This window comes from Eschrichtius robustus, chromosome 20 (genome assembly GCF_028021215.1).
Source record: "Eschrichtius robustus isolate mEscRob2 chromosome 20, mEscRob2.pri, whole genome shotgun sequence".
Lineage (NCBI taxonomy): Eukaryota > Metazoa > Chordata > Mammalia > Artiodactyla > Eschrichtiidae > Eschrichtius > Eschrichtius robustus.
The window spans coordinates 609,772-635,326 of record NC_090843.1 but is presented as its reverse complement, the minus strand read 5'-3'; the positions used below and the strand labels follow the sequence as shown (position 1 = coordinate 635,326).

At 50.3% G+C, this 25,555-nt stretch overlaps 1 protein-coding gene across 1 annotated transcript in view; it reads left to right on the top strand.

The window, feature by feature from the left end:
- PRKCA (protein kinase C alpha) overlaps nt 1-25,555 on the top strand; it is a 370,742-nt gene that overhangs the window by 257,636 nt on the left and 87,551 nt on the right. The window contains exons 4-5 of the mRNA XM_068529666.1: nt 4,013-4,124; nt 7,449-7,577. Coding sequence (XP_068385767.1) covers nt 4,013-4,124; nt 7,449-7,577 — 241 coding nt within the window. The remainder of the gene's footprint in view (nt 1-4,012; nt 4,125-7,448; nt 7,578-25,555) is intronic.

Genomic DNA, 25,555 nt, shown 5'->3' with positions numbered 1-25,555 from the left:
GCAGCAGCCTCCCTCTCCCATCCTCATCCCACGTCTGTCGGGCTCCCCAAAATCCCACAGGAAAGGTCCCGATCCAGCCAACACCCTCGGGGTCCAGATGAGGAAGTTGGGGCCCAAAGAAGTTACTGGCTATTGATGGAAAATCAGAGATCCGGGAAGTTTGATTTTTAGAGCAGTTGCTCTCTGCAAATCTCCATTAAGTCACAGCCCTTCAGCTAACACTGGTTTCTCTTGTCTGACAAGGTGAGATCAGACCAGGAAGAGCATCCGTGCTCCTGAGTTCACTTCTGCACTGCAGGAGGTGGTCGCGGCCCCTCGCCGTGATGCCCGGGCAGGTTGTCTCACAGGCGCTGCCCTGGAGGGCGAGTCCAGGGCGGAGGGGAAGGACTCAGGGCCACAGACAGAGTCCTGTGCCTTCTTGCCAACCTGGCCTCCCCTCCAGCCGCCTGTGGGCACCGGAGCCCGTTAGCTTTCTCCTTCCTCCCCTTGCGAGCCCAGGTCCCTGAAGTATTGCTGGGAAACCTTTGACACCTTGGAGTTTATGACGATTATGTTATCGTTGGAAGTAATCTTCTCTTGCCTTCATCCAGGGATTTTTCAGGTTGCAAAGCCCCTTCTCATATGTTCCCTCACCCTCACCCCCCGGCTAGGACATTGGCAGACTGGGTTTATTTATGCTTTGTAAATAAATGGCATGACTTTTCCAAGGCTGCTGAGTTTGTGTCAAGGCGGAGTCAGAACACAGGTCTCCAGAACCCTGGTAAAGGCTCTTTCTATAGGAGAGATGTTGGTTTTCGTAAAGCTCCCACACACAGGGATGGTCCACAAGCAGGTGGTGTGTTTGTGTTGTTATTGTCATTGTTACCGTAGGCACCGTCCTTGGCACAGTTTTAGGGTGTAAGGACTCCCCAAGAACCTGGTCCTTCTCCAGCCACATCCAGGAGGGGCAGCTCTCTTCCTGCACCTCCGAAGGCGAGAGCCTGAAGACGCCACATGGGCTTGGATGAGTAAAGCCTTAGATCCTCCTGAGAAGTGAAGCAAGTTCCCCGTGTGCCACGTCAACAGAGATCGATGCGACAGCCAACTGGCAGGACAGCTGCCCGGGGACCGCCTGGTGCACCCAGGCTCCAGGGGCTGTGTGGGAGCTGCCAGGCTGGATTTATTTCCCGCTGACGGTTGATGCTGTCCTTCTGCAGGGAGAACAGGCAGTCCTTCCCCCTGGCCTCCTCTTTGCCCTCCACGTGGTAGGACACGACCTTTACTGTCCGCATCGGGAACTTTTAATTGGTACTGACACCAGCCTGGGCCCTTGACATTTTGCCCAGCATCCTGGAATATTGGGGAAATTGGTGGAAGGCTAAGCCCGCACTTCAGACCACGTTCACAGCTGCTACTGGCTGGAAAAGTCACCTCCCAAGGAAGGTGTGGATTTTTCTCACCCCAAGAGACATTTCCAAAGTAAACCAGTGACCTGTGTCGATCATTTACACATGTAGGCACCTGGCACCCAATAAGCACTTACTAAATATTTGTGGAGGAACCTTCTAAAGCAGTGGTTCCCCACCTGCGTGCACCTGCCAACGTCAGGCTCACCTGCAGGGCGTGTTGAGGCCTCCTCCGCAGAGTTTGATTCAGTTGGTCTGGGGAAGCGCTAAAGGATTTCCTTTCTAACAAGTTTCAGGTGATGCTGGTGCCGTGTAGGGACGATACTTTGGAAACCACGGTCCTAGAGCAGAGATTGGCAGACTTTTTCTGTAAGGGCCAGTTAGTATTTTAGCCTTTGTGGGCCATGCAGGTTCTGTCACTCAATTCTGCCATTGTAGCCACAGGAAATACATAAATGAATGAGCACGGCTGTGTTCTGTAAAACTTTATTTACAAGAAACAGGTGGTGTTCTCATTTCCAAAAAAAAATTGTGTTGCAAATATAAAAAGATTTTCAAAAGGTGTTAGGAGCCAGAGCCTCATTCTGGGTGGATTTCTGAAAGCTCTCGGATGGGAACCAGTGTTAGAGTCTCAGCTGCTGGTCAGATCCCATCTCTGATGTTCACCGGCCACAGGACTTCGAAGAGCACTAGCATCTCTGTAGAATGAGGGTGATAATAATAATTATTATTATTACAGTGATTAATACATTGTATTAATACAGTGACAGATCGGAGGAAATGCTAACATTTATCAGGTTTACATGAGCGTTTGGCTTACTATTCTTTATACTATTTTAATCTGCATGATTAAAATATTCCAGAATTTTTCAATTTCTATCTTTAAAAAGTAGTCAAAATAATTCATTGGTCGGTATGTGTCTTAGATTTTAGGTTCCAATGTCAACCAAAAGGTCAGTTATCGGGCTTCCCTGGTGGCGCAGTGGTTGGGAGTCTGCCTGCCAGTGCGGGGGACACGGGTTCGGGCCCTGGTCTGGGAGGGTCCCACATGCCGCGGAGCGACTGGGCCCGTGAGCCACGATTGCTGAGCCTGCGTGTCTGGAGCCTGTGCTCCACAGCAAGGGGGGCCGCGGTGGTGAGGGGCCCGCGCACCGCGATGGGGGGTGGCCCCCGCTTGCCGCAACTGGAGAGAGCCCTCGCACGGAAACGAGGACCCAACATAGCCATAAATAAATAAAAATTTAAAAAAAAAAAAGGTCAGTTATCTTATGAAGTCAAGATCACCTTTGGAATTCCCTCACATCACCAGCACCCAGGCTCTTAGAAAGTCAGAAGCCAAGAATATCTTTCTTTGAGTACCTTTGCATTGGAGAAGCCCCAGACTAAAGGACACCCCAGGCTTCCCTTGTCTGTAGTGGAGCTCGTGGTCTCTCCTCCCCGTAACCCTGCTCCCCTGGCATCTTCCTTCATTCAGACAGTGGCACCTGCTCAGGCCACAGAGAATGGTTTGGGAGGAGGAATTGAATGAGGGAGGGTTCTGATGTGGCATGTTGAGGATGAAATTGTTTTGTAGCTCAAATAGGATGTGTTGGTCTTTCAGCTCAGTGCTCGACTTTACGTATTAATAAACAGAGGTGCAGGAAGCAGAGGGGCTACTGCTTTACGTGGGTTTTCCCTTCTCAGCACCTCACTGAGATTGACTTGTTTTGTCTTCATATCAACCGCGTAAGACAAGTCCCGTTAATTTCCCGGTGTGTAGATGGGGCAGAAAGGATGAGTAATTTGCCCAAGGTCATGCCTCTGGGAAGGAACGGAACGAGGATTTGAGCACAGGCAGTCTGACCCCAGAGCCCCTGCTCTGTCATTACTACTGTGTGCTAGGTGTGATTTTTGCTTCCTTGTCTATAATCTATCTGTAGGTTGAGGAACAAAACACTACTTGGAAAAAGGCTGCCTAGTTGTCCCTTCAGTAATCTGTGTGGCGCTAGAGGAGATGAATTGCCACGGGGGCTGGGGGGGGGTGCTTCCAGGCATTTCCAGTGTTCATCTGATTACACTGAAGTTTCCCTCTGCAAATGCATATGATGCTTTGGAAATGGTGCAGAAGCAGGAAGACGTCCCTGTGGGTTTGGGTGCATATCTGGTCTTAGAGTATATTCCTGGAAACCTCGCCCAAAAGGAAATGGCCCAAAGTCTGCTGAACGGCTCCAGGGTCACTCAGCTCAGCTTCACAGATACACCCTGATTTTGTGCCTGCTACAGCCCACGCTGGGCCCTGGGGATGCGGCAAGACCGCGGTGTCTGAACCGCTCTGCGTGCCCTCGGGCACCTTGACGGCTCTGGGTCCAGAAGCGGTAGCTTTGGGAGAAACCCCGCTGTGTGCGGATTACACCCCGGAAAGAGAGGGAACGTGGGCATCCAGTGCCCAGCCCGGAACGGGCAGCCTCTTAAAACACGGTGCGGCAAAGGTGCCCCCGCCCATCGTGTGACCTCAGACAGCGGTGCGCACACACAGTCTGGCGCCTGGAGCCTTGCTGTGGGGACGGGAGGGGCAGGCCTGAGCCGGGCCTAGCCCCCAGGCGAGGTCTCCCCGTGACTGATGAGCAGTGTGCTGCCTCTCCCCTCAGGACCCCAGGAGCAAGCACAAGTTCAAGATCCACACTTACGGAAGCCCCACCTTCTGCGATCACTGCGGGTCACTGCTGTACGGACTTATCCATCAAGGGATGAAGTGTGACAGTAAGTAAGTTTTCTTTTCCTAGTAGATGGTGAGGCTCTGCAGATGCGTCCGGGGTTGACAGGGCCTTTCAAGATGTAGTGACTTTTCAGCCCGTCAGTAGAATTCGTTCAGATATGGACTCTACTGAAGAAGTAGAGAATCTCTCCGCTCTCGAAGTTCTGGTTTATTAAACTACTTAACTGCCTACTTATCAACCCTCACCCCAAAAGCACCCGATTTAATGGAGTCGGTGCTGCCCCGGTCTTCCGTGGTAGAGATCTTCAATCGCTGTCGCACGCAGGCCCGTCAAACCCCACAACGAATGCCATGTGTCCCCACCTCCAGATTCCACGTTTGGTTCGGCTTCAAGATGAGCTGAGCATTCGTACTCCTTATCTTCCCGGGTCTCTAATTAGTGGGTGGACTGTGGAAAACTCCAGTAGGCTCTCCATAGCGCTGAAACCGCAGCGAAAATGAAAACGGGGAGGGCATCTTACTTTTGAAGTTCACTTGCCCTGTGTGTTTCTGGACAGATCAGATTCCTACCAGGCCAGTTAGAGATGAAATCCCGGAAGACATCCGTCCTCTCCCCTTCCGCTTTCTGCTCTGTGTGTATCTCCACCAAACACCAGGAGGAAAGAAAAACATCTCTTTCTTTCTGTGGAAACTCTCTGCTTTGATTACTGTCATGTAATGAGATTCCCCAGGCTATTTATTTGTTTCAATAAAATTTTATTCTTAGGACATGAAAAGGTACTTACTGAGCCGGTTTTTTCTAGTAGAAGGGGAAGGGTCATGGGAATATAAGATGTGTCATTCGTTAGTGACGGCTCTTAGGGCCCGAGCCTCATCTGTGTGTCCCGACACGGAGCAAAGACATAAGTATGTCGTCTTCCCTCGGTATCCGAGGGGGGTCGGTTCCAGGACCCTCCGCAGACGCTCAGCGCCCGCAGTCAGCGGATACGGGGGTGTGGTTTGGGGCGAGCAGCTGTGGAGTTGTTGGAAAGAAATCGTGTCTGAGTGGACCTGTGCAGTTCAAACCCATGTCACTCAAGGGCCAACTGCACATAAACATCAAGCTCTATGAACTTTATGGAGTAGACGGATGGCTTCTCAGAACACAGGGCTGCTTCACCTTCCCACGCTGTAGAATATGAGAGCTTCATGGAAGCTTCGTGATTGGCAAGGCCAGTGGCTTCCTGCATTTCGGGAAACGCTAGGATTCCAAAGACACCGTTTTCAGAGGCTCTGCAAGTGTGGATTCTAAGTGCACTTGTAAATACACTTTTAATTATTTTAAAACTTGGAACAAAAGTGAATCCTCAGCTGTGTTAGGCACTCAACCTTGACGAGTTGAAGGTGACCTTGCAGACTGATGTCCCCAGCTTCACTCAGTAGGCAGAAGGGGCCCTCCCGTTTCTCCTGCTACATCCACTGCAGAGTCAGCCGGGGTCGTGAAGCGTGCACTTAAAGAAGGGCACCAGCTGCCCGTCCTCTTCTGGGTGAACCAGGATTTGGGGATGCTGTCCAGCTTTAACACAAGACAGAAATAAATGCATCGCTGAGGCTGAACTGAGTCTTCACCCGGCATCCCTAACGGCTGGGTGCAAAGTTTTGTTTGCATCAGAGGCCTTTCTTGGTTATCCAGGAATGTCTTTATGGTAAATAAATGGTACAGATTTGAATTTATTAACCAAGTGTATGCTAATGAAATAACACTCATCTGGTTTGTAGATTAGGATCCTGCTTATTAACATTTTGGTTGTAAAATGGGTTCTGTTAGTAAACGTTTTGAAAACCCCTGACCTAAACCAGTGTGTTTTGTTTTAAGCCCTTTGCCTTGGAGTCCTAGGGTTTGTGGGGCTGCTGCCTGTGCTTCTTCCTGGGGGTGTAGGAAAATACGCAGATGGGTGCCAGCACCCAGACCACCCCCCAGCCAGAGCCACTTGTGCGGAGAAGAAGCCTCTTCCTCTGCCCCTACACACAGTAGGTTATGATGCTGTAGACATTTCTGCTCGGTGGAAAGAACGTCAGCAGCCACTCGTGCAGGCCTCTTAGTTTGCGGAGTAGGAAAGGGAGTTGGAAAGCAAATGAGCCTCCCAGGATGTACGATACAAGCCGCGGACGGCAGCGCCGAGACAAAGATACAGCCCAGGGCCCTTTCACCTCCCACGCCCTCCCTGAGGTCCACGTCCTTTCCAGAGGCTCTGGCATTTATTCCCTTAAGTTGCACGTTCTGCCCAAGTACTTGAACACGTGATTTGGTCAATGCGGGTCATAGCACAGCTTTTCAAGAGGCTTTGTATTGGCTGAATCAAGGTACATGATTTTGAACGGTTCCCTTTGGGAATGAATCCACATTAATCGTTCTTCCCTCGTTGTATCCCTTTTCCTGCTTTCGGTGTTTTATAATCGTAGCTGAGATCCGTTGTTCATGATGCTTCTTGCTATTTAGTTCACCACGTTAAAATTAACCACTGAAAATGAAAGGGGCACGAAGGCTCAGAAGAGCCTTGTAGCATCCCCTGGAGGATTCACAGGCGTTCCAGGGGCCACCCCTCCTTCTGGAAGCCTGAAGGTACAGGGCCGGTGGAGCTGAAACACCTACGCAGAGTCTTCTGTCTGTGCTCAGTGCCCTGGACTCTCTTCAGGGTCCCTTTAGTCCATTACAGTAAGACTGATCTTTCTTTAATCCTCCCCCTGTCTCGCCCACGTAATGTCAGCTGCTGAGAAATGGCTTATACCAGGCGTATATTTGTTTTACTCAGAATAATACTTAAATATCTGAAGACAGGTCTAAAGTATCAAGCACAGGTTCTTTTAAAAACAACAACAGCAAACAAAAGCAATGCACTTAAGCCTCCTTGGAAATACAGAGTTTACTGAGGAAAGGAACATTTTCTGAATTTCCTTTACTCAACCCTGCAAATTCTCAGAAAGGCATAAGAAATTCTTTGGCAGAAAGAATCCTCTGTTTAAAATGTGCATGTTATTTGCCTCTGTGTACATAAAATAGTAATTAGTCTGCGCTATACATACACTTACCTATGTGAATTTTGTATGCTGTTATATATTGGAAGCATTCACAGAAGACAGGGGGGTGTCTTGCTTCAGTTAAGACTGGACAAATATGGACCGAGTATTTTAAGGATATTGTCACTCATATGAAGCCTGTGCTGTAAGGGACATCTGCTAACAGTTCTTTATGTCACCAAAAGCATTATAGCAGAGTATCGAGTTAGAGGGTGGCTCATTTTCACTTCTGTTCATGCAGCCAAAACACCGAGGGAGGGATGCTTCCAGGCCACACGCCCAGCCTCACCCTTTGCTTTCTTGACTCACAGCCTGTGATATGAACGTGCACAAGCAGTGTGTGATAAACGTCCCCAGCCTCTGTGGGATGGACCACACGGAGAAGAGGGGCCGGATCTACCTGAAGGCCGAGGTCACCGAGGAAAAGCTCCACGTCACAGGTAAGGCGATCTCGGATGGGTGTGAGGCGTGTGCTGCTCTGTGGGCTTTGGATCAAGGGCAGGCCGAGACCCAGGCTGCTCGGACGCAGAGCCACGGGGTCTCGTGAACATGCCTCCCGAATCCCCAAATGCTCTGCGTCAGTCAGGGTCACCACGGCCGTGTGGATGAAGTGTTCTGCCAGCAGGGCCAGCGGATTGTCCCCCTGGTGATGGGCACACTAGAAGCCACTAAGCAAGATGCCACTGGTGAAGGTGGAACCCGGGCGAGGGCAGGCGATGGATGATCCAGGTGTTTAAGGGCGTCGGGCTGTGATGACCTGACGGGCCTGCCGTGATGGTAACAGCAGCTGCCTCGGGTATTTACGCCTCTTCTGAGTTGGGTGCGGTGCTGAGAAATCCACACAGATTATCTGCTTCTCACAACTACTAGATCATTAGCCTCATTTTCCAGAAGAGGAAACCGAGGCACAGAGAAATGGGAACCCTGCGGTGTCACAGAGTAAGTGAGGACTCCAGACCCTGTGCTTCTAACCATCACACCACCTGCACCTCACAGACAAGACGGCTGAGGCACCAGAATTCCATGTCCCCAGGCCAGGCGCCCCTCCTCGGGGCCATGTCGGGGCGCGCACTGTCACAGCACAGCTTTTCCTTTGGTTTCCCACCAAATCCACATTCAGCCGAGGGTCCTCACGGTGGCGCCCTGTGTGCTGAGTACGGTTTAAGTCTCAGGCGGCAGCGTCGCGTCCTTGCTCTGGAGGCCTCTCGGGTACCACCCGCGCTGCACGCTCCCTTCTCCCGGACCAGAACATTTATTCTCATCAGATCAGCAGACGTACTGTGTTCCCATTTGTATTTAAACGTGGAAAAACTGACTTAATTTTATTGTAAATGACAAAAGATATTATAGGAAAAAAAGACTCGCAGGGACTGTTTAAGGAGAAAGCGGGGGTGGGGGGGGGAGCCCAGAGAAAGCTCACTTTTGGGAACACCCTCACATTTTTTTTCTTTGGAAAACAGTCCAGTTTTCTACCCAGTGCTGTCCTGTCAGGTAGGCATTCAGGGAGCATCAAACAGGGTTTTGAGGTGTTGCGAGGAGAGGGTCCACACGCTTTGCGGCTGGCTAACCTGATGAAACGAACCACACACGGCTAATGGTCAGAATGGGATCGTGCATAAAACCCCCATCACAGACACGGGACCCCTGGCGCCTTTGTGTTTCAGAGAAGTTCCTTGATTTTCTCAAAACCGTCCTGCCTGCCCCCTTGCGCTTGGGGCTGCGGTTCTCACCTGCGTTCCCTTTGATTGGACGGATGCTGCAGCGGGGCCACAAGCGGGTCTGCACCGTCGCAGCCCCGCGCTTATTTCTCTCTTTTTTACCAAGGCTCCCTCATTGTCAAAGTCCCGTCCTGGGGGCAGGGAGCGTGCAGTTTCAGAGAAAACTGCCATAAAACAGAGACTGAGCAAGTGGTGAGGGGTCGCAGCAGAACGCCTGCTGGCTGAACGGGGCAGTGCTTCGCCCTGGCTTTACGGCGGCCTACGGCCACGGCGATGTGGACACACAGGGGAGGGTCAGAGCTCAGCCGGGAGGGTCACGGCTCCCTGAGGGCTGGACTGCCTGGCAGGGACTCCAGCGTTCAGCCCGCACTCCTTGTGCTGCTGAGTACAAAACAGACTGTGCGTGCTAGCCCGGCCCGTGCCTTCTGCGTGTGGCGCTGCCTGAGTGTGCCAGGCTCTTCTGTGAGCCTCAGGAGCCTTGCAGGTGTGGACTGCACAGAGGGGCACAGGTGCGCTGGCTGGGGCGGCACACGGTACGCGAGAAAGACCCACCTTGCAGGTGTGGAACTGCACAGAGGGGCACAGGTGCACTGGCTGGGGCGGCACACGGTACGCGAGAAAGACCCACCTTGCAGGGGACAGCCAGGCGTATCCTCCTGGGACTCCTGTGCTGATCACTCCAGCATTGCCAAGAGTTGGACTTGACTCACAACTGTGGAATCGTCTTAGGGGAAGACACCCTCCCTGAGTTCGAGACTTTTCATGCATGAAAGCCAACCAGTGTAACCTATGGCTGCAATCTAGGTCATGTCTCTTGAGAACGAGTCTACACATTTGTGCAGAGACGTAGCTCTGCTCTAGGACTGTGAATTCAGCAATACTTTCATAACAGCAGCAACAGCAGCTCACAGTGACTGAGCACTTCCCACAAAAGGGCCACCTTCGAAGCACTTTACATAATTAACTTATTTAAACCTGTGCGGAAATTTATTACCCGTATAGATGAAGAAACCAAGGCACAAAGAAATTAAATAACTTGTCCAAAGTCACACAGATGGTCACTTTAATGGTTACATATTCAACTGATAGAAGTAGAGAGATTTTAATGACAGTACCAGTAGGAACTGGAATCTTATCTTAGTTCAGGCTACTATAATAAATACCACGGACTGAATTTCTCTTGGTTCTGGAGGCCGGGAAGTTCAAGATCAAGGTGCCAACAGTTTGGTTTCTGGAGAGAAATCTCCTCCTGGCTTGCAGGGGCTGCCTTCTGGCTGTGTCTTCACTTGAGAGAGAGAGAGAGAGAGAGAGAGAGAGGCTGGAAGTGGGAAGAGGGAGGAAGGAAGCAAACTCAGTGGTGTCTCCTAAGGGCACTGATCCCATCCTGAGGGCCTCACCCTCATGACCTCATCCCCTCCCAAGGCCCTACCTCCTGTACCATCACCGTAGGGGGTTAGGGCTTCCACATACAAACTTGGGGGCACAAACATTCAGTCCACAGCAAATCTAACTTAAAAATACAGTAGTTATTTGTGTGCAGGAAATTCAGTCCTAAATATAGACATCCAAACTAAAGGAAATAACCTGTTAGTAATCATTTCCTTAAGACTTTTAGAGTAATTTTAGATTTGCAGAATCAGAATTAGCCTGGCTTCAAGGAGAACAGAAATATAAACAATAAACCATAATGAGTAGAGCTTATGGTACAAAAAAAGTCACAAAAGTAACACAGAGTTCCCTGCACCTTTCACCCAGCAGCCCCTGATAATCACATCCTTACATAACCATACTTTAGGCATCAATGTAGTCACATTTTTAAATAGTACCCGATAAATTTGTGAACAATAGGTACCTACGTTAGTCACTAGAAATTGTTTTAAAGAGTCAGAGAGAAGACCTCAGGCTTCCTTATTCCAGTAGAAAAGGCCAGCAAGGAACACCAGCCAGAGCCCCTCCCTAGCGGTACCTGCCACCCCTCCTGCATCACCTGCCTGTACCACTCCTCACCCAGCGGATCTGGCAGTGTGTGTGTGTGTGTGTGTGTGTGTGTGTGTGTGTGTGTGTGTGTGTGTGTGTGTGTGTGTGTGTGTGTGTGTGTGTGTGTGTGTGTGTGTGTGTGTGTGTGTGTGTGTGTGTGTGTGTGTGTGTGTGTGTGTGTGTGTGTGTGTGTGTGTTGACAGACGGTTTCCGTAACAACAGCTGCCATTGACCGAGTCCTTCCCGTGTACGTACTACTGTCCACAGGACTGGACCTTTCCCCATGCTGAGTGCTTTCATAGCCATTGTTTCGCTGACCCCTCAAAAACTATACCACAGCGTACTGTTCTTGCCCTCATTTTCAAGATGAGCAAAGGAGCAAAGAGGGGGGAAGGAAATTGCTCCGAGTTACGAGGCAGAAAGTGAAGGGAGGCGGCCTGAGCCCAAGTCTGACCCCTGCACCCAAATGCTGTCAGTCTCCCGGGTCTCTCTTACTAATTAAAGAGTCTCCTCTGGATAAATAGCAAACCCATAAATAGTTTCTAAACCCACACTCAGCACCCCACAGCTTCTTTGAGGTGACAGAAGGTCTAAACGTGGGACGTAGGACCAGGGGAGAAAAGTGTAACGTGTGGAGGAATTAAAGAACAAGCCAAGGCCACGTATAATTAAGTGCTCAGTTATGTGGGTGCCAGACAGTCACATAACTGTGACTGGGGAGGTTCTGGGGCGTACGGGGTGGGGAGGGAAAGACCCCGCGGAGGAAGAGGCTGAAGGACTGTAGGTGTTTGAGAGGCCAGAGGGAAGAGACCCGCAGCTGATGGCTGAGATGGGGTAGCGGAATTAGCCGGCCTTAACGGGAACACAGATGTAAACAATAGACCATAACGAGCAGAGCTTATGATACCAATGCAAGTGATTTCTTGGAAAATGCACTTAAACCCTAAGTACCTGTGTTAATTGTTAGATTAGCTCCATTTCCATTTGACCTGTGCAGAATCACTCAAATTGAAAATAATTCCCGAAGTAAAATAGAAATTCCCAACGGACTCCTGGGATGGAAATCACCCTTTTGAAATCAGAGATCAGTTTCCTTTCGAGATTGGTACAGTATTTCTGGGAAAGGCCTGTGCTTTCGTGGTATATTTTTATTTTTTGCCTTTGGGCAGTGGTGCTGATGTTATCTGAACAGTGTCATTTTTATTTTTTCGTTCAGTATGCGATTTTAATAGGTTTCCTACATTCTTGTGTACCTTTTATCTGGTTTGGAGGAGTGGTAAAGAAAAATAATCCCTCGTGGGAACGAATTTTCAATTTAATGTTGTAAGTAAATGGGAAAAATATTGTATGCTTTACAGCTGTTTCAGGAACACATCTCTTCCCCAAATAGATTATTCTGCAGAAGAGTCTGATTTTCTCCGATACTTTGGGGTGTTAAGTTATGGAGATGAAGTTCTAAATCGAGTTCCGGGGTTGGGGGACACTTCCTGCAGGTCCCGGCAGCCTACAGATTGCGTCCTCTGTCTCTCTTCTAGCTCTGTGTCGGGACTTTGCCCTCATGCTGTTGTTGGCTTAAAGAATACTAGTCCCTGTGTGTGTTCTTCCACCTTTTAATAGCGTCATTGGGATGGAGTCAAGGCAGTGAGACTCAGCCTTGCATAATAATCATTCATTCTTTGATCCGACTGTTTGTTATCCATTTATAAGCTGTGTGTCAGGCTCTCTGCGAGGCCCTGGGGATGCTAAGATAAGGAAGACATAGTCCCTTTCATGGAATGTGTGGTCTCCAGGGGGACTTAGGATGTGGAAAAGAATGACAGCGCCCGGTGCCCATCAGCGTCAGCGTGGAGGGCGCCTGGGGGCAGTGCCCCGTCTGCACCGAGGAAGCTGCAGGTGGTAGTGACGGTAGAGCCAGGAGCACAGGTGGGGAGAGGACACTTCAAGGAAAGATGCCGGGCCGCCGAAGTGCTTGGTGTGTTCAGGAAGCTCGACCCAGTCCAGGATTTCAGGGATTTTGAGTGCGCCGTGGGGAAAGCTGGGGGGAAACTTCTCTCCATTTTCAAGGGGTTAGGGCTACAGTCATCACAGTTTACAGATTGCACGGGACTTAGGAGTCACGGGGTAGTAGCTCCCAGTTAAATACTTCTTTCTCAAGCAGGAGCATTTACAGTCCCGGGTGGCTGTGTTTTCAGCAAGGACAGAGCGTCACCCTCACACCCTGAACCCCAGGCATGACCCCGAGGTTCACTGTGACCCTCGACTTTCTTTGTCGATTCCGGGAAAGGAGGCGTGGCAGGCAGCCCACTGGTCACCTGAAAGCTTTGTTCGGATGCTCTTCCCCCCGGCAGGAAGGCCTGTGGAGTATAGTAACCTGTTTGGGGCTGCCAGCAAGGAGCAGTTGGACCAAGCCGCTTGCAGAACAGAAAAGGTATTAGTTGGAGGTCATTTCTATTAAATAAAAGCTTGGCTGTGGGAATCAGATCCAGCTCAACAGCACAAAAGGTGACGCCGCTGCTGTGGCTGGTCCTTTGCTTGGGGATAGGGAGGGATAGCAGGCAGCTGCTTCCCCTCGAGTATATCCAGCTTGTCCATTATCAGTGATGCTACCTTTGACCACCTGGTTAAGGTATTTTCATCAGATCCCTCCACTGCAAAGGTACCTTCTTTAAATTTATAATTAATGAGGGGTCTGGGTGTTGTACTTGGAGACCAGCGACTTTTTGTCCGATGGTTTTGGCAGCCGTGGACGAGCCTTAATCAGTTATTATACTGACGGTTGCAAAATGGTGATTTTCTAGTTCTGTAATTGCTTCAGCGTTCAGTAGCTGGCATTCATCTGAAAGAAAAGCTTTCCCTTTATGTCCCCCTACAATTTTTTTAAGTAGCAATTTGAGCTCACAATTTCTTTTCTAGTGTCTTTTTAAAATGTTCAAATTGCTCAAAATATGGCCAGCGGGAGCCCCTTCATGCTGGCTCTGCGTCCCCTTGACATGACCCATCCATTTTTTCAGTACTTCCTTTCTTTTTTTTTTTTTTTAAATTAATTAGTTAATTAATTTATGGCTGTGTTGGGTCTTCGTTTCTGTACGAGGGCTTTCTCCAGTTGCGGCAAGCGGGGGCCACTCTTCATCGCAGTGCGCGGGCCTCTCACTATCGCGGCCTCTCTTGTTGCGGAGCACAGGCTCCAGACGCGCAGGCTCAGTAATTGTGGCTCACGGGCCTAGTTGCTCTGCGGCATGTGGGATCTTCCCAGACCAGGGCTCAAACCCGTGTCCCCCGCATTGGCAGGCAGATTCTCAACCACTGCGCCACCAGGGAAGCCCAGTACTTTCTTTCTTTCTGGAGCTTCCTTTCTCTGAGGAACACTGGAGATTTTAAAAATGGGAATGATAATAAGAATCCAAAGTCGGGGTTCTGGGGGTGCTTGGGGCTCCGGGGGTGCTACTGCCTCTAAGCTCTTCCAGTAGACAGAGGCAGGGTTTTTTTTAATGACCTCCCACTGCTGCCTCTGGCTCTGATCCTGGACCAGAGTTCTTCTCCACCTTTCCCAGTCCTCGCTGATTCTCCATCCTCCCTCAGTAAGACCCCTGGTCCCCGATGATGTCAACATGCCCATTTGTTTGTTCTGCCCCGCATTACGTGCAGCGGTTTCGGAATCAGTATACCAACACCTGTACCAAGAACAAGCCTACTCCATAAAGCTCAAGAATTCATTGCCATTTTAAATAAAGCCTCAGGTGATGCCCCGTCGAGGGTATGTAGTCAGAATGCTGTTACCTGGACTAAATGTTTTCCCATGTAGCCATGTCGCCCATTTGGTACGTGGCACCTTCCCGATCATCCTCAGCCTGCTCCGTAATGTGACCGACCGAAAGGGTGGTGCTCCTGACGGGATGTAATACAAAGCACACGCTGTCATACGCCTGTCCAGTGCAGCACACGCTGTCTTACGCCTGTCCAGTGCAGCACACGCTGTCTTACGCCTGTCCAGTGCAGCACACGCTGTCATACGCCTGTCCAGTGCAGCACACGCTGTCATACGCCTGCCCAGTGCAGCACACGCTGTCATACGCCTGCCCAGTGCAGCACACGCTGTCTTACGCCTGTCCAGTGCAGAACACGCTGTCATACGCCTGTCCAGTGCAGCACACGCTGTCATACGCCTGTCCAGTGCAGCACACGCTGTCATACGCCTGTCCAGTGCAGCGCACGCTGTCTTACGCCTGTCCAGTGCAGCACACGCTGTCATACGCCTGTCCAGTGCAGCACACGCTGTCTTACGCCTGTCCAGTACAGCACACGCTGTCATACGCCTGTCCAGTACAGCACACGCTGTCTTACGCCTGTCCAGTACAGCACACGCTGTCATACGCCTGTCCAGTGCAGCACACGCTGTCATACGCCTGTCCAGTGCAGCACACGCTGTCATACGCCTGTCCAGTGCAGCACACGCTGTCTTACGCCTGTCCAGTGCAGCACACGCTGTCATACGCCTGTCCAGTGCAGCACACGCTGTCTTACGCCTGTCCAGTGCAGCACACGCTGTCATACGCCTGTCCAGTGCAGCACACGCTGTCATACGCCTGTCCAGTGCAGCACACGCTGTCTTACGCCTGTCCAGTGCAGCACACGCTGTCATACGCCTGTCCAGTGCAGCACACGCTGTCATACGCCTGTCCAGTGCAGCACACGCTGTCATACGCCTGTCCAGTGCAGCACACGCTGTCATACGCCTGTCCAGTGCAGCACACGCTGTCATACGCCTGTCCAGTGCAGCACACGCTGTCATACGCCTGTCCAGTGCAGCACACGCTGTCATACGCCTGTCCAGTGCAGCACACGCTGTCTTACGCCTGTCCAGTGCAGCACACGCTGTCTTACGCCTGTCCAGTGCAGCACACGCTGTCATACGCCTGTCCAGTGCAGCACACGCTGTCTTAACGCCTGTCCAGTGCAGCACACGCTGTCATACGCCTGTCCAGTGCAGCACACGCTGTCTTACGCCTGTCCAGTGCAGCACACGCTGTCTTACGCCTGTCCAGTGCAGCACACGCTGTCATACGCCTGTCCAGTGCAGCACACGCTGTCATACGCCTGTCCAGTGCAGCACACGCTGTCTTACGCCTGTCCAGTGCAGCACACGCTGTCATACGCCTGTCCAGTGCAGCACACGCTGTCATACGCCTGTCCAGTGCAGCACACGCTGTCATACGCCTGTCCAGTGCAGCACACGCTGTCATACGCCTGTCCAGTGCAGCACACGCTGTCATACGCCTGTCCAGTGCAGCACACGCTGTCATACGCCTGTCCAGTGCAGCACACGCTGTCATACGCCTGTCCAGTGCAGCACACGCTGTCATACGCCTGTCCAGTGCAGCACACGCTGTCATACGCCTGTCCAGTGCAGCACACGCTGTCATACGCCTGTCCAGTGCAGCACACGCTGTCATACGCCTGTCCAGTGCAGCACACGCTGTCATACGCCTGTCCAGTGCAGCACACGCTGTCATACGCCTGTCCAGTGCAGCACACGCTGTCTTACGCCTGTCCAGTGCAGCACACGCTGTCTTACGCCTGTCCAGTGCAGCACACGCTGTCATACGCCTGTCCAGTGCAGCACACGCTGTCTTAACGCCTGTCCAGTGCAGCACACGCTGTCTTACGCCTGTCCAGTGCAGCACACGCTGTCTTACGCCTGTCCAGTGCAGCACACGCTGCCATACGCCTGTCCAGTGCAGCACACGCTGCCATACGCCTGTCCAGTGCAGCACACGCTGCCATACGCCTGTCCAGTACAGCACACGCTGCCATACGCCTGTCCAGTACAGCACACGCTGCCATACGCCTGTCCAGTACAGCACACGCTGCCATACGCCTGTCCAGTACAGCACACGCTGCCATACGCCTGTCCAGTACAGCACACGCTGCCATACGCCTGTCCAGTACAGCACACGCTGCCATACGCCTGTCCAGTACAGCACACGCTGTCATACGCCTGTCCAGTACAGAACACGCTGTCTTACGCCTGTCCAGTACAGAACACACTGTCTTATGCCTGTCCAGTACGGCACACACTGTCTTACGCCTGTCCAGTACGGCACACACTGTCTTACGCCTGTCCAGTACGGTACACACTGTCTTACGCCTGTCCAGTACAGTACACACTGTCATACGCCTGTCTAGTACTGGGGCCAAGACTGTATTGCCCGGATCTAATGAGGGAAAAAACTAACAAATCCAGATATTGGGACATTCTGCTTGGTAACCGACTGGGACTTTTCAAAAATGTTAGTGTTGTGAAAAACAAAAACCGTCAAGGGGACTATTCTTGACTAAAGGAAACTAAAGAGACCTGATAATCGAGTGCAATCTGTGGCCCAAGAAAATAACAATTCTAAAGGACGTCTGGGGAGCAGGGCAGAAATCCGAATCTGGACTACCCTTTAGATAGTGGTTTTGGATCCACACGACACTTCTGGGTGGTCATGGCAATGTGGCTATGGGGGAGATGCTGAAATAGTTTAGGGGTGATTTTCCCTGAAGTCTGAAACTTACTTCCAAATGGTTCAGCAAAAACAAAACACAAAACGCTGAAGCACGTGTGAAATACACACTCACACACAAAGCCTGTGCGGCGAATGTTAATCAGTGAAAATTTTCAAATCAACCAAACCTCCAAAAAGTTGAGCTCTGTTAGGTTGGAGCTTTCTGTTCTAGTGGGTACAGCACTTAAATGCTCTCTGTAGAAATCCCTGTGGGCTGGAAGGAAGCCCCAGATGAACCAACCTCCGAGCTCCTGACGGGGTTGCTAACAGCCAGCTGGTCAGAACACGGGGAGCAGCTGTGGGAAAGGGGGACGCAGTGCACACCACGAGAGCCGCGGGCGTTGCCGGAGGGCCTGGGTCCTATGAGAGGAGAAACCAACGCTTGTTAAGCCCCTTCCATGTCCCGAGCCCTGGTTGGATGCTTTCCTATCTGTTATCACGACGACCCTTCCGGAAGAGTGCTCTCATCCTCGTCGTCATTCTGTCCCACAGACACCGGCTGTGAGAGCTTGTGTGACCTGCCCAGGTCACTGGCTGCTGAATGGAGGCCGTCCTGACCCTGGTGCCCCGGCCCATGCCTCCCACCCCCTTACCCTGCCGGCTCCTGGCTCTGGCTGAGGGGAGATGTGTGCCCGTCACAACTCCCTCCCCTTACTACAGATAGGCCCACACCGTGTGGCTACAGTGTTGGCCATTTCATGTTTCCATCCTGCAGTGAACAGGTGAGGCTACCCCGAGCTGGCCCTTGGCACTGTCGTCATGACCCCCAGAGCCCCCATTTTCCAGGGTTTAGATGACGGCTAGCGATAAAAGTGGCAGCAGGGAACCCAGCCGAACTCCTGCCTGCCTCAGAGTGAAGACCTGAAATGGGCAAGAAGGATGGACACGAATACCCGTCAAGATGTGTGCTGACCGATCGCGCAGGAGTGGGCCAGACGTGACGGCTGTGTCCTTTCTCCGCCTGCCTCGCCGTCGCAGCCTCGCCCTTGCTCTCGAATTCTCAGTCTTGGAAGAACCCATCTCTAGCTTGGCTGGGGCTTAACATCCAGGCACAGCCTTTGCAAAAGAGAACAGGAACTGCCTTGGAGCTAAACACACCTAGCAGCCTGCTTGTCCCAGAGGAGTGCTGGCACACTGCCACATTCAGATGCGTGGGCTTCCAGCTCCCCACTGGTGTGTTTTCCATGGATTTATCTACTCTGTCTTCTTCCTTGGTTGGCCATTCCTAAATATCAGGTGCCGTACGTCTGTGTGACCCTTTCAGCAGCCGGTACGTTGCCTGCCTCTGCAGTCTGGTCCCTTCCGCCCACCCCGCACCTTGACACTCCGCATTCGCATCGTGAAGAAAAGCTACGTGCCGTTTCCCCAGGGGGCAGGCTGGTTCCCACCTGCTCACCTTTGCCTGTGCTGTTTACCCTGCTCCATCAGGAGTTTTGTTTAACCCTCAGCCCCAGTTCCCTTCATAAAGCCCCTCCTACCATTTTGTGCCCCGCCTACAATGGACCACTTTCTCCCCACACCCTTTCTAACATTTATTATGTGGTTATGTGTTTATCTGCATGCTGATCTCTTGCTACCAGACCATTAGCCCTTTGAGGTCCGAGACGGCGTCTTATCTCCTGTACCCAGTGCCTTGAATCTGTGTCTAAGAGATGGGTGTTGAGTAGATGATGATGACGTTAGAAGAACCCAGCGAGCACAGCGTAAAAAAGACCCAGCTTTATACTGTGCTGCTACCTCCCAAATCCAAAGCAACTCTTCCCATTTTAGCCCTGTATCTGGATCACATGGAAATGATCCTGTTTTAGCCGAATTCATAAAGCCACATGACTCTTGGGATCCTTCAGAGAGACACACATCCTCCAAGAAAGAGGTTGCACGTTTTCCAAGGGACGTGTCATTATTGACATCCTGACTGTGGTACCTCATCCTGACCTATCTGTGGCAGAGCTGTCAAATGTGTACTAACTAGCAGTGTGTCTTCCCGTGGATTGTCCCTCCTGCAGGGCTCTCTGTGCAGTGATTTGAACGTAGCTTTCTATACTGAGTGCACTGGGTGCTTGTGGGAAGCAGCAAGACCAGGATGAGGGGCAAAGGGTCGCCAGTGTCATTTCCTTAAGGCAAGAGCACCCTGCTCTCCAAGCTCAGAGTGACATGGCTTCTTCCTCCTGCTTGTAAACTGTGGTGGTTTAGCTGCGGATGGCAAGTCCCCTCCCCATTGCATCCTTGCCAGAGCACTTAGATCTCAAATGCCCACCTCCTAAGACCTCGCGGGGAACGGAATCTTCACCCCGTGCACGGGCTCTGGCCTGAGGGTCCTGCCACACTGTATATCTGCCCGTTGAATCTCTCTCCACCTGGCAGTTTTGTCGAGTCAGTGGTGGCTCAGTGGTGTACGAACAGCTTGCTTATTTCACCAGATTAAAAGTTTTACATCCAAGATACTTGGCCCCCAGTCTTACCTCTTTCGGAATTAATTTAGTCTCACATTAGGTTCGATGCACGTGGTCGGTCGCCTTGGGAAGGTCTAAAGTGTTGACAGATGGGCTCAGTCGGAGAAAGATCCCAAAGGTAATGAGAACATCCAGATTCTTTTAAAACTGTGGTTGAGGTGATAAGAGGCTTTTTCAGGTGAAAATCTCTTAGCCCTGACATGGGAAGTTTAATTAATGTTTATCTTCAGCTTTGTATTCTCAGATTCCAAGACTGTGGTAGAACAGTAGATAGAGGGCCGAGGGGAAATGGCTTGTTGTTATGTTGTCTTTCTCTCTGAGGACTGTCGTCTTCCAGAAGCAAATACTAATACCAATCCCCTGTTGGCCCGAGGCCTCCGGTAGCCCCTGACGAGTCCGCCCCCTGAGAGAATCAGCTCTGAGCCCATCTCCGGTGACCAGGAGTGTAGGGGAGAGTTGTTGGTCTGGGACAGTTGAACCCTTTCCTACCGACAGGTGCAGGGCCATCTCCGGCTAAGCGGGTGTCACACATGATGCTCAGCCATTGCATTCCTGGTGGGGAAGCCCAGCAAAGGCCTCCCCCCGAAGATGGGGCTCCCTCAGCGGAGTCAGCAAGAGCACGTCCTGCTCGTAACCTCACGTAAAGGTGATAGAAGGAAGGCTGGTTTCATTGGGCCTTGTCTCTTGAAGGTTTGGCTACTTCAGTGTGGGGAAAAAAAAAAAAAGAGAACCAGTAAACATTTTTGTCTTTGTCTGCCACACTGATTAGAATGCTTATGATTTTATTAGCAACTGCCTGGGAGCCAGGCCTGATGTAATTTAATTGAATCTCCTCGGTTATTTTCAGTTCAGCTCAGTCTGTTTTCAGCACGGATGAGGGGAAGTCATCAGGTGGAGCGGGGCGGCCGAGGAGGGGGCAGGAGGAGGTACCTTCCACTCCCCCCGGTTACTCACGTTCCCCCTCTAGCTACTCAAGCTTAAGCCTCCCTTCGTGGAGATGGGTCCCCAGACCAAGTTCTGGTTCCCACCAAGTTCCTCTTGGGTCTCATCACCTTGTTCCTCTGAGTAAAGAAATGTTCTGTCAGCCCCGGGAGAGGCGCGGCACAGAGGAGACGGTAATTTTGCAGCCAGAAACGCACATGGGACAGTTCTCTCTAGTGCCAGGAGGGAGCCGAGGAATGACACCGTCCCCTCTCTCCTTCTAGCCACCTGCGCTTACCGATGTGTTGCTGTAGCTCTTTCTCTTTGCGGTACTTTGATGCTCTGGGATTGGAAATTTGGGAGGCGGGATGCCAGGGTTCTCCCAGTTTGATGGGTTTCGTCTCAGTCCCTGTGTTAGACAGAAGCTCCCTCCTCCACGCCAGGTGCACAAAGCCCGATGCTGCTCGGTACACAGCCCGCCGCACCCACCCCAGACGCCAGCATCCGGTTCCCTAAGAGCGGAGCCTGCACGCAGCTTGTGAGTGAGCTCTCCAGGGTGATTCTCATGCACAGTAACGCTGGAAAACTGCGGCCCTGGGTGTTTCTAGTCTCGGAGTAGATTCCATTTTCTTATAACAAAGCAGGGGTTGGGGGTGGGATGAATTGGGAGATCGGGATTGACATAGATACACTAATATATGTAAAATAGATAACTAATAAGAACCTGCCGTACAGCACGGGAACTCCACTTCGCTGTACAGTAGAAACTAACACAACATTGTAAAACAACTCTACTCCAATAAAAAAAATTTTTTTAAGTCCAATGTTGAGATGGTAAAACACAATTTAAGAAAATGTCAGTTGATTTGTCCAACTGCTCTGTTTCTAGATCCTGCGACATTTTAATTTTTATTACTTTTCAATAGAGAAAAATTTCTGTGTCAAACTGAACAGCTGAAGTTTTGACAAGGGCAGAGAAAGGCTTTTCTCTGATTTCTAGTGCAGTCAGCAACACAAGAGGTTGAAACAGTCAGTTGGCAAAATACACAGACCCAGGGAGGTGTATTGCAAAATCAGGAAAATAAAATAACAGGGGGAAAATAAAAAATAAGTAAATAAACCAAAAAAACAAAAAGCGATGTCTGTATGTTTGGGATGGGGTTGGGGGGCAGGGAGTTATTAGAATCAGAGCCCTCCGTTCCCCAAAACAGACGCACATGTGGAAACGCAGCAGGGTCTAAAGGCAGGAGCGGGTGTTGGGAGGGGGGTAGCTGCTGATTCTGGCCTTCCTTCCTAAGGCTCCACGGCTCACGCAGAGGCCCCGCCCCAGCCCCTGGAGACCAATTCCAGGGTAGTCCTGACTGAGTAATACACCAGGATGCCAGTTAATTTACAGAGAAAGAAAACTGTCCATGTGTCTGTCAACTTGATCAGAGCAATCTCTCCAGTGTAGTCAAGATACCCAGAAGGCAACTCGTAATGAACCCGTTTTATTGATTTGCCGTGTGAAACACTGTACCATAGACTGTGAACAGCAGAAACCCCCTGGGGAGGTGCCTTCTTTCCCAGTAGACAGACGTCAGGGGGCTCAGGACACTGCCAAGTGAACGTGGAATTATAACAAGGGAACTGGGTAAATGTTTCATGGCAACAGGCTGAGATTTAACATTTATCTCGGGACAGAGGCAGCTGTGCTCCTGGGGCCAGAGGCCCTTGAGGTTAAATTAGACGCTTCTCTGTGGGCCTTTCCGCAGGCATCCCTGGTGTTTGCCTCAGCACCTCGGCTTTCTCTGTCTTATTTGAACGTATTCATGCTGGACACCGGCTGGTCTTACACGTCTGGGAACCTTCTGTCTTCTCAGGGGACTTTGCAAAGCTCTCTTCTGATCCAGTATTGAAAGAGCCTGGAGTTTGTTGATTCCCAAAGATGACTTGTGCTTCCCTCAGCTCTTTGTTTCTGAGGGACAAGAAACCACTTCATTTTAGCTCCGAAATTCTACAAGTCCCTTTATCCTAATTCTTCGCAGAATTATCTTCCCCTAGTCTGATTCTGTCTTTCCAGATGATCTGTATGAAGTACCTCCGAGTAGTAGAGGAGGAGTGTTGAGCTCGACTTCAGACCCGTGGCCGCACCTACAGCCTCACTCCCAGCCCTTCCCCACCCCAGCTCTCGGGGGTCAGGGGAGCCTCCAAAACTATGTGCAGAATTTTGTATCTGCCTTCTGGGAGGGAGAGCGGCCACAGCTGTCATCTTCTCCATGGGGTCCTGTGACCCCCCGCTCCCATATTTAGGAATGATTTCCGGGATGAAGGACAATGAGAAAGAAGCATCACTTAAAGAGTTTGGAGAATCAAAGTTTTCCCCCCAGATTTCTCACCCAGCCAAACTGCCGTTCGTAGCACGTATTCTCATCTACGCGAGGGCGCAGAAGATACACCACCCACACGCCTCTCTTGAAAACGAGCTATTTAAAGCCCAGCTAAAGAGGGACTGCAAGATGAGGGGGAAGTAAAATTTAAAGTTCCGGAATGGGAAGGTCACAATGCATAAGGATAAGCAGTAGCATTAAAATCGGTTGGACATCTTGATGTGAAAAATATGAAAAGCTATAAATCATATAAAAATCATAACAATGATTAGGAATCCCAAAGTCTAGGTAATTTTATGGTAACAAAGATGGAAAATGGGATGGGTGGTGATACGTGAGGGATGAGGTAGTAGAACGTAGCACGCACAAGTCTTCAAACACGGGAGGGAGGTGGGCAGAAGATCCTGTTTTACTCTTTGACGGACAGAGAAATGTAGAATTTTTTAAATGGGGCTGAATCTTTAAGACGGTCATCAGTAGAATTAAAGCAAGATTTATAGTTTCTAAAATTTCTGGAAAAGATTAAGGCAAACGAAGCACCGTATAACAGAGAACTGAAAACAACAAGTGAGGCAAAAGAGTGATCGATAACAAAAGTGGGCAGAGGCCGTTCAGAATCGAGGTTAAGAACGTGCTGGAATCCCCCTCTCCCCACTAGCTGGTAACCCATGCCAGGTACCCCTGAATCCCTCCCAGTCTCAGCTTCCCCGTCTACAAACTGTGGATTCCAAGTAGGGTTATTATGGGGGTTTTAATATGTCCAAAGTTCTGAACGTTTCGTCAGGCACAGACTTGTGCTTAAAATACAGTTTTAAACTTCCCATAGTTTTCAGATTAAAAAAAACCCAAAAATTCAGCTATCCATATTTCTATTAATGAAATTGACACCTTGTAGGAGAGGAGAAAAATCTTTCTCTTTCTACCCTTCCGGGTTCTCGGCTGGGGCTCTGTAACGACAGACAAATTAACAAGAGAAAAACAAACCCATTTCTTTAATGTAAATGTTACATGACACAGGGGCCTCCATAAGGCAATGAAGACCCAAAGAAACTGTTAAACCGCAGTGTTTTTGTACCAGGTTTAATGAAAAGTGGAAAGTCGTGGAAAAATAAAGGACGGAGGAGATGATCTCAGAGCAGTGAACTGGGGGTGGGGGTGGGTGCTTCGTGAGGCCTGTCCGTCCACATCCCTCCCAGTGGTCCACCGTCCGGAGGTAAGGATGCCCCTCTCCTCCAGGTTTGGGGAGGGCACTTCTCACGTGAGGGTCTGAAGACCTGCTTCAGGGGAGACGGGAAAGGTCAGCACCCCCTTCCTGCACCTGCCGTTTCTCAGATTCCTTCAGCTGGAAGGGTGCAGTCTGCCAAGGTGTCCTCTTTTGGGGGTGGGGTGTCCTGAACCCCATCAGCATAAAGCAAAATGACCCATGAACACTAAGAATAAAGAATGGACAGAAATTTATCAGGCAGACAGAAAAAGGGCAGCTGAAGTGGAATTGCCCCGAGTCAGGCAACGAGGCACCTGGATGCAAAAGGCTGTATTTCAAAACGTGTTGGAAATCTTGAGCAATTTAAAGTGCAGGCTTGTTGCAGGAATTACCAGAAAGTTGAATATGACACAAGAGATGGCCTAATATCAACAAGCAGAAGCCACTTGATCCAGTGGAAAAGAGATGGCTCATCTCACGAATGTTGTTGGGAAAGTTGTCTAAACGCTTGGAAGAAGAAAGTAAATCAGATCTTGCCTCACACTGTACACCAAAATAAATTTCCAATGGATTTAAAAGTTGGATATAAAAAAAGAAAATAATAAAAGAAAACGTAAGTTAATATTTGGCTAACCTCAGAAAAGGCAAGGATTTTCTGAATGTGAAAGAAATGGAAGAAATAAAAAAGGAAATTTTTGACAGATTTAACTGTATAAAAACTTAAGCTGCTGTGTTTCTAGAAGCATGAAATCTAAATGAAGTTTGCAGCAAACATGACAAAGGGCTGTTACCATTCCTTCATGTCTGAAGAACTCTTCTGACCTGGTAGGAAAATTCTTTAACACCCTGTAGGAAACTTGAACAAGGAGGAAGTCAAAGAAAAAGAAACACTAATGGCCTAATAACGTAGCAAGGGAAAAAAGTCAAACCTCAAAAATAACCAAGGAAGCCAAAATTATGATGTTATTTTAAACTTCTGTCCCCACAAAAAAAGAAATATTAATGGCCAAATAACCGTATCGGGGAGGGGGGGAGTTAAACTTCAAAAATAAAGAAGCCACAATTACAGGGTTATTGTTAATCTTTACCCCCCCACCCTTCGTAAGACCTTGGTATGACTTTGGGGGAGTGATGGGGCAATACGTGTCAGAGTCTCGAATGATTTTATTCCCTTTGATCCACTTCTAATAATAATGTAGCCTGAGGAAGAAATCAAATTCAGATGGATATT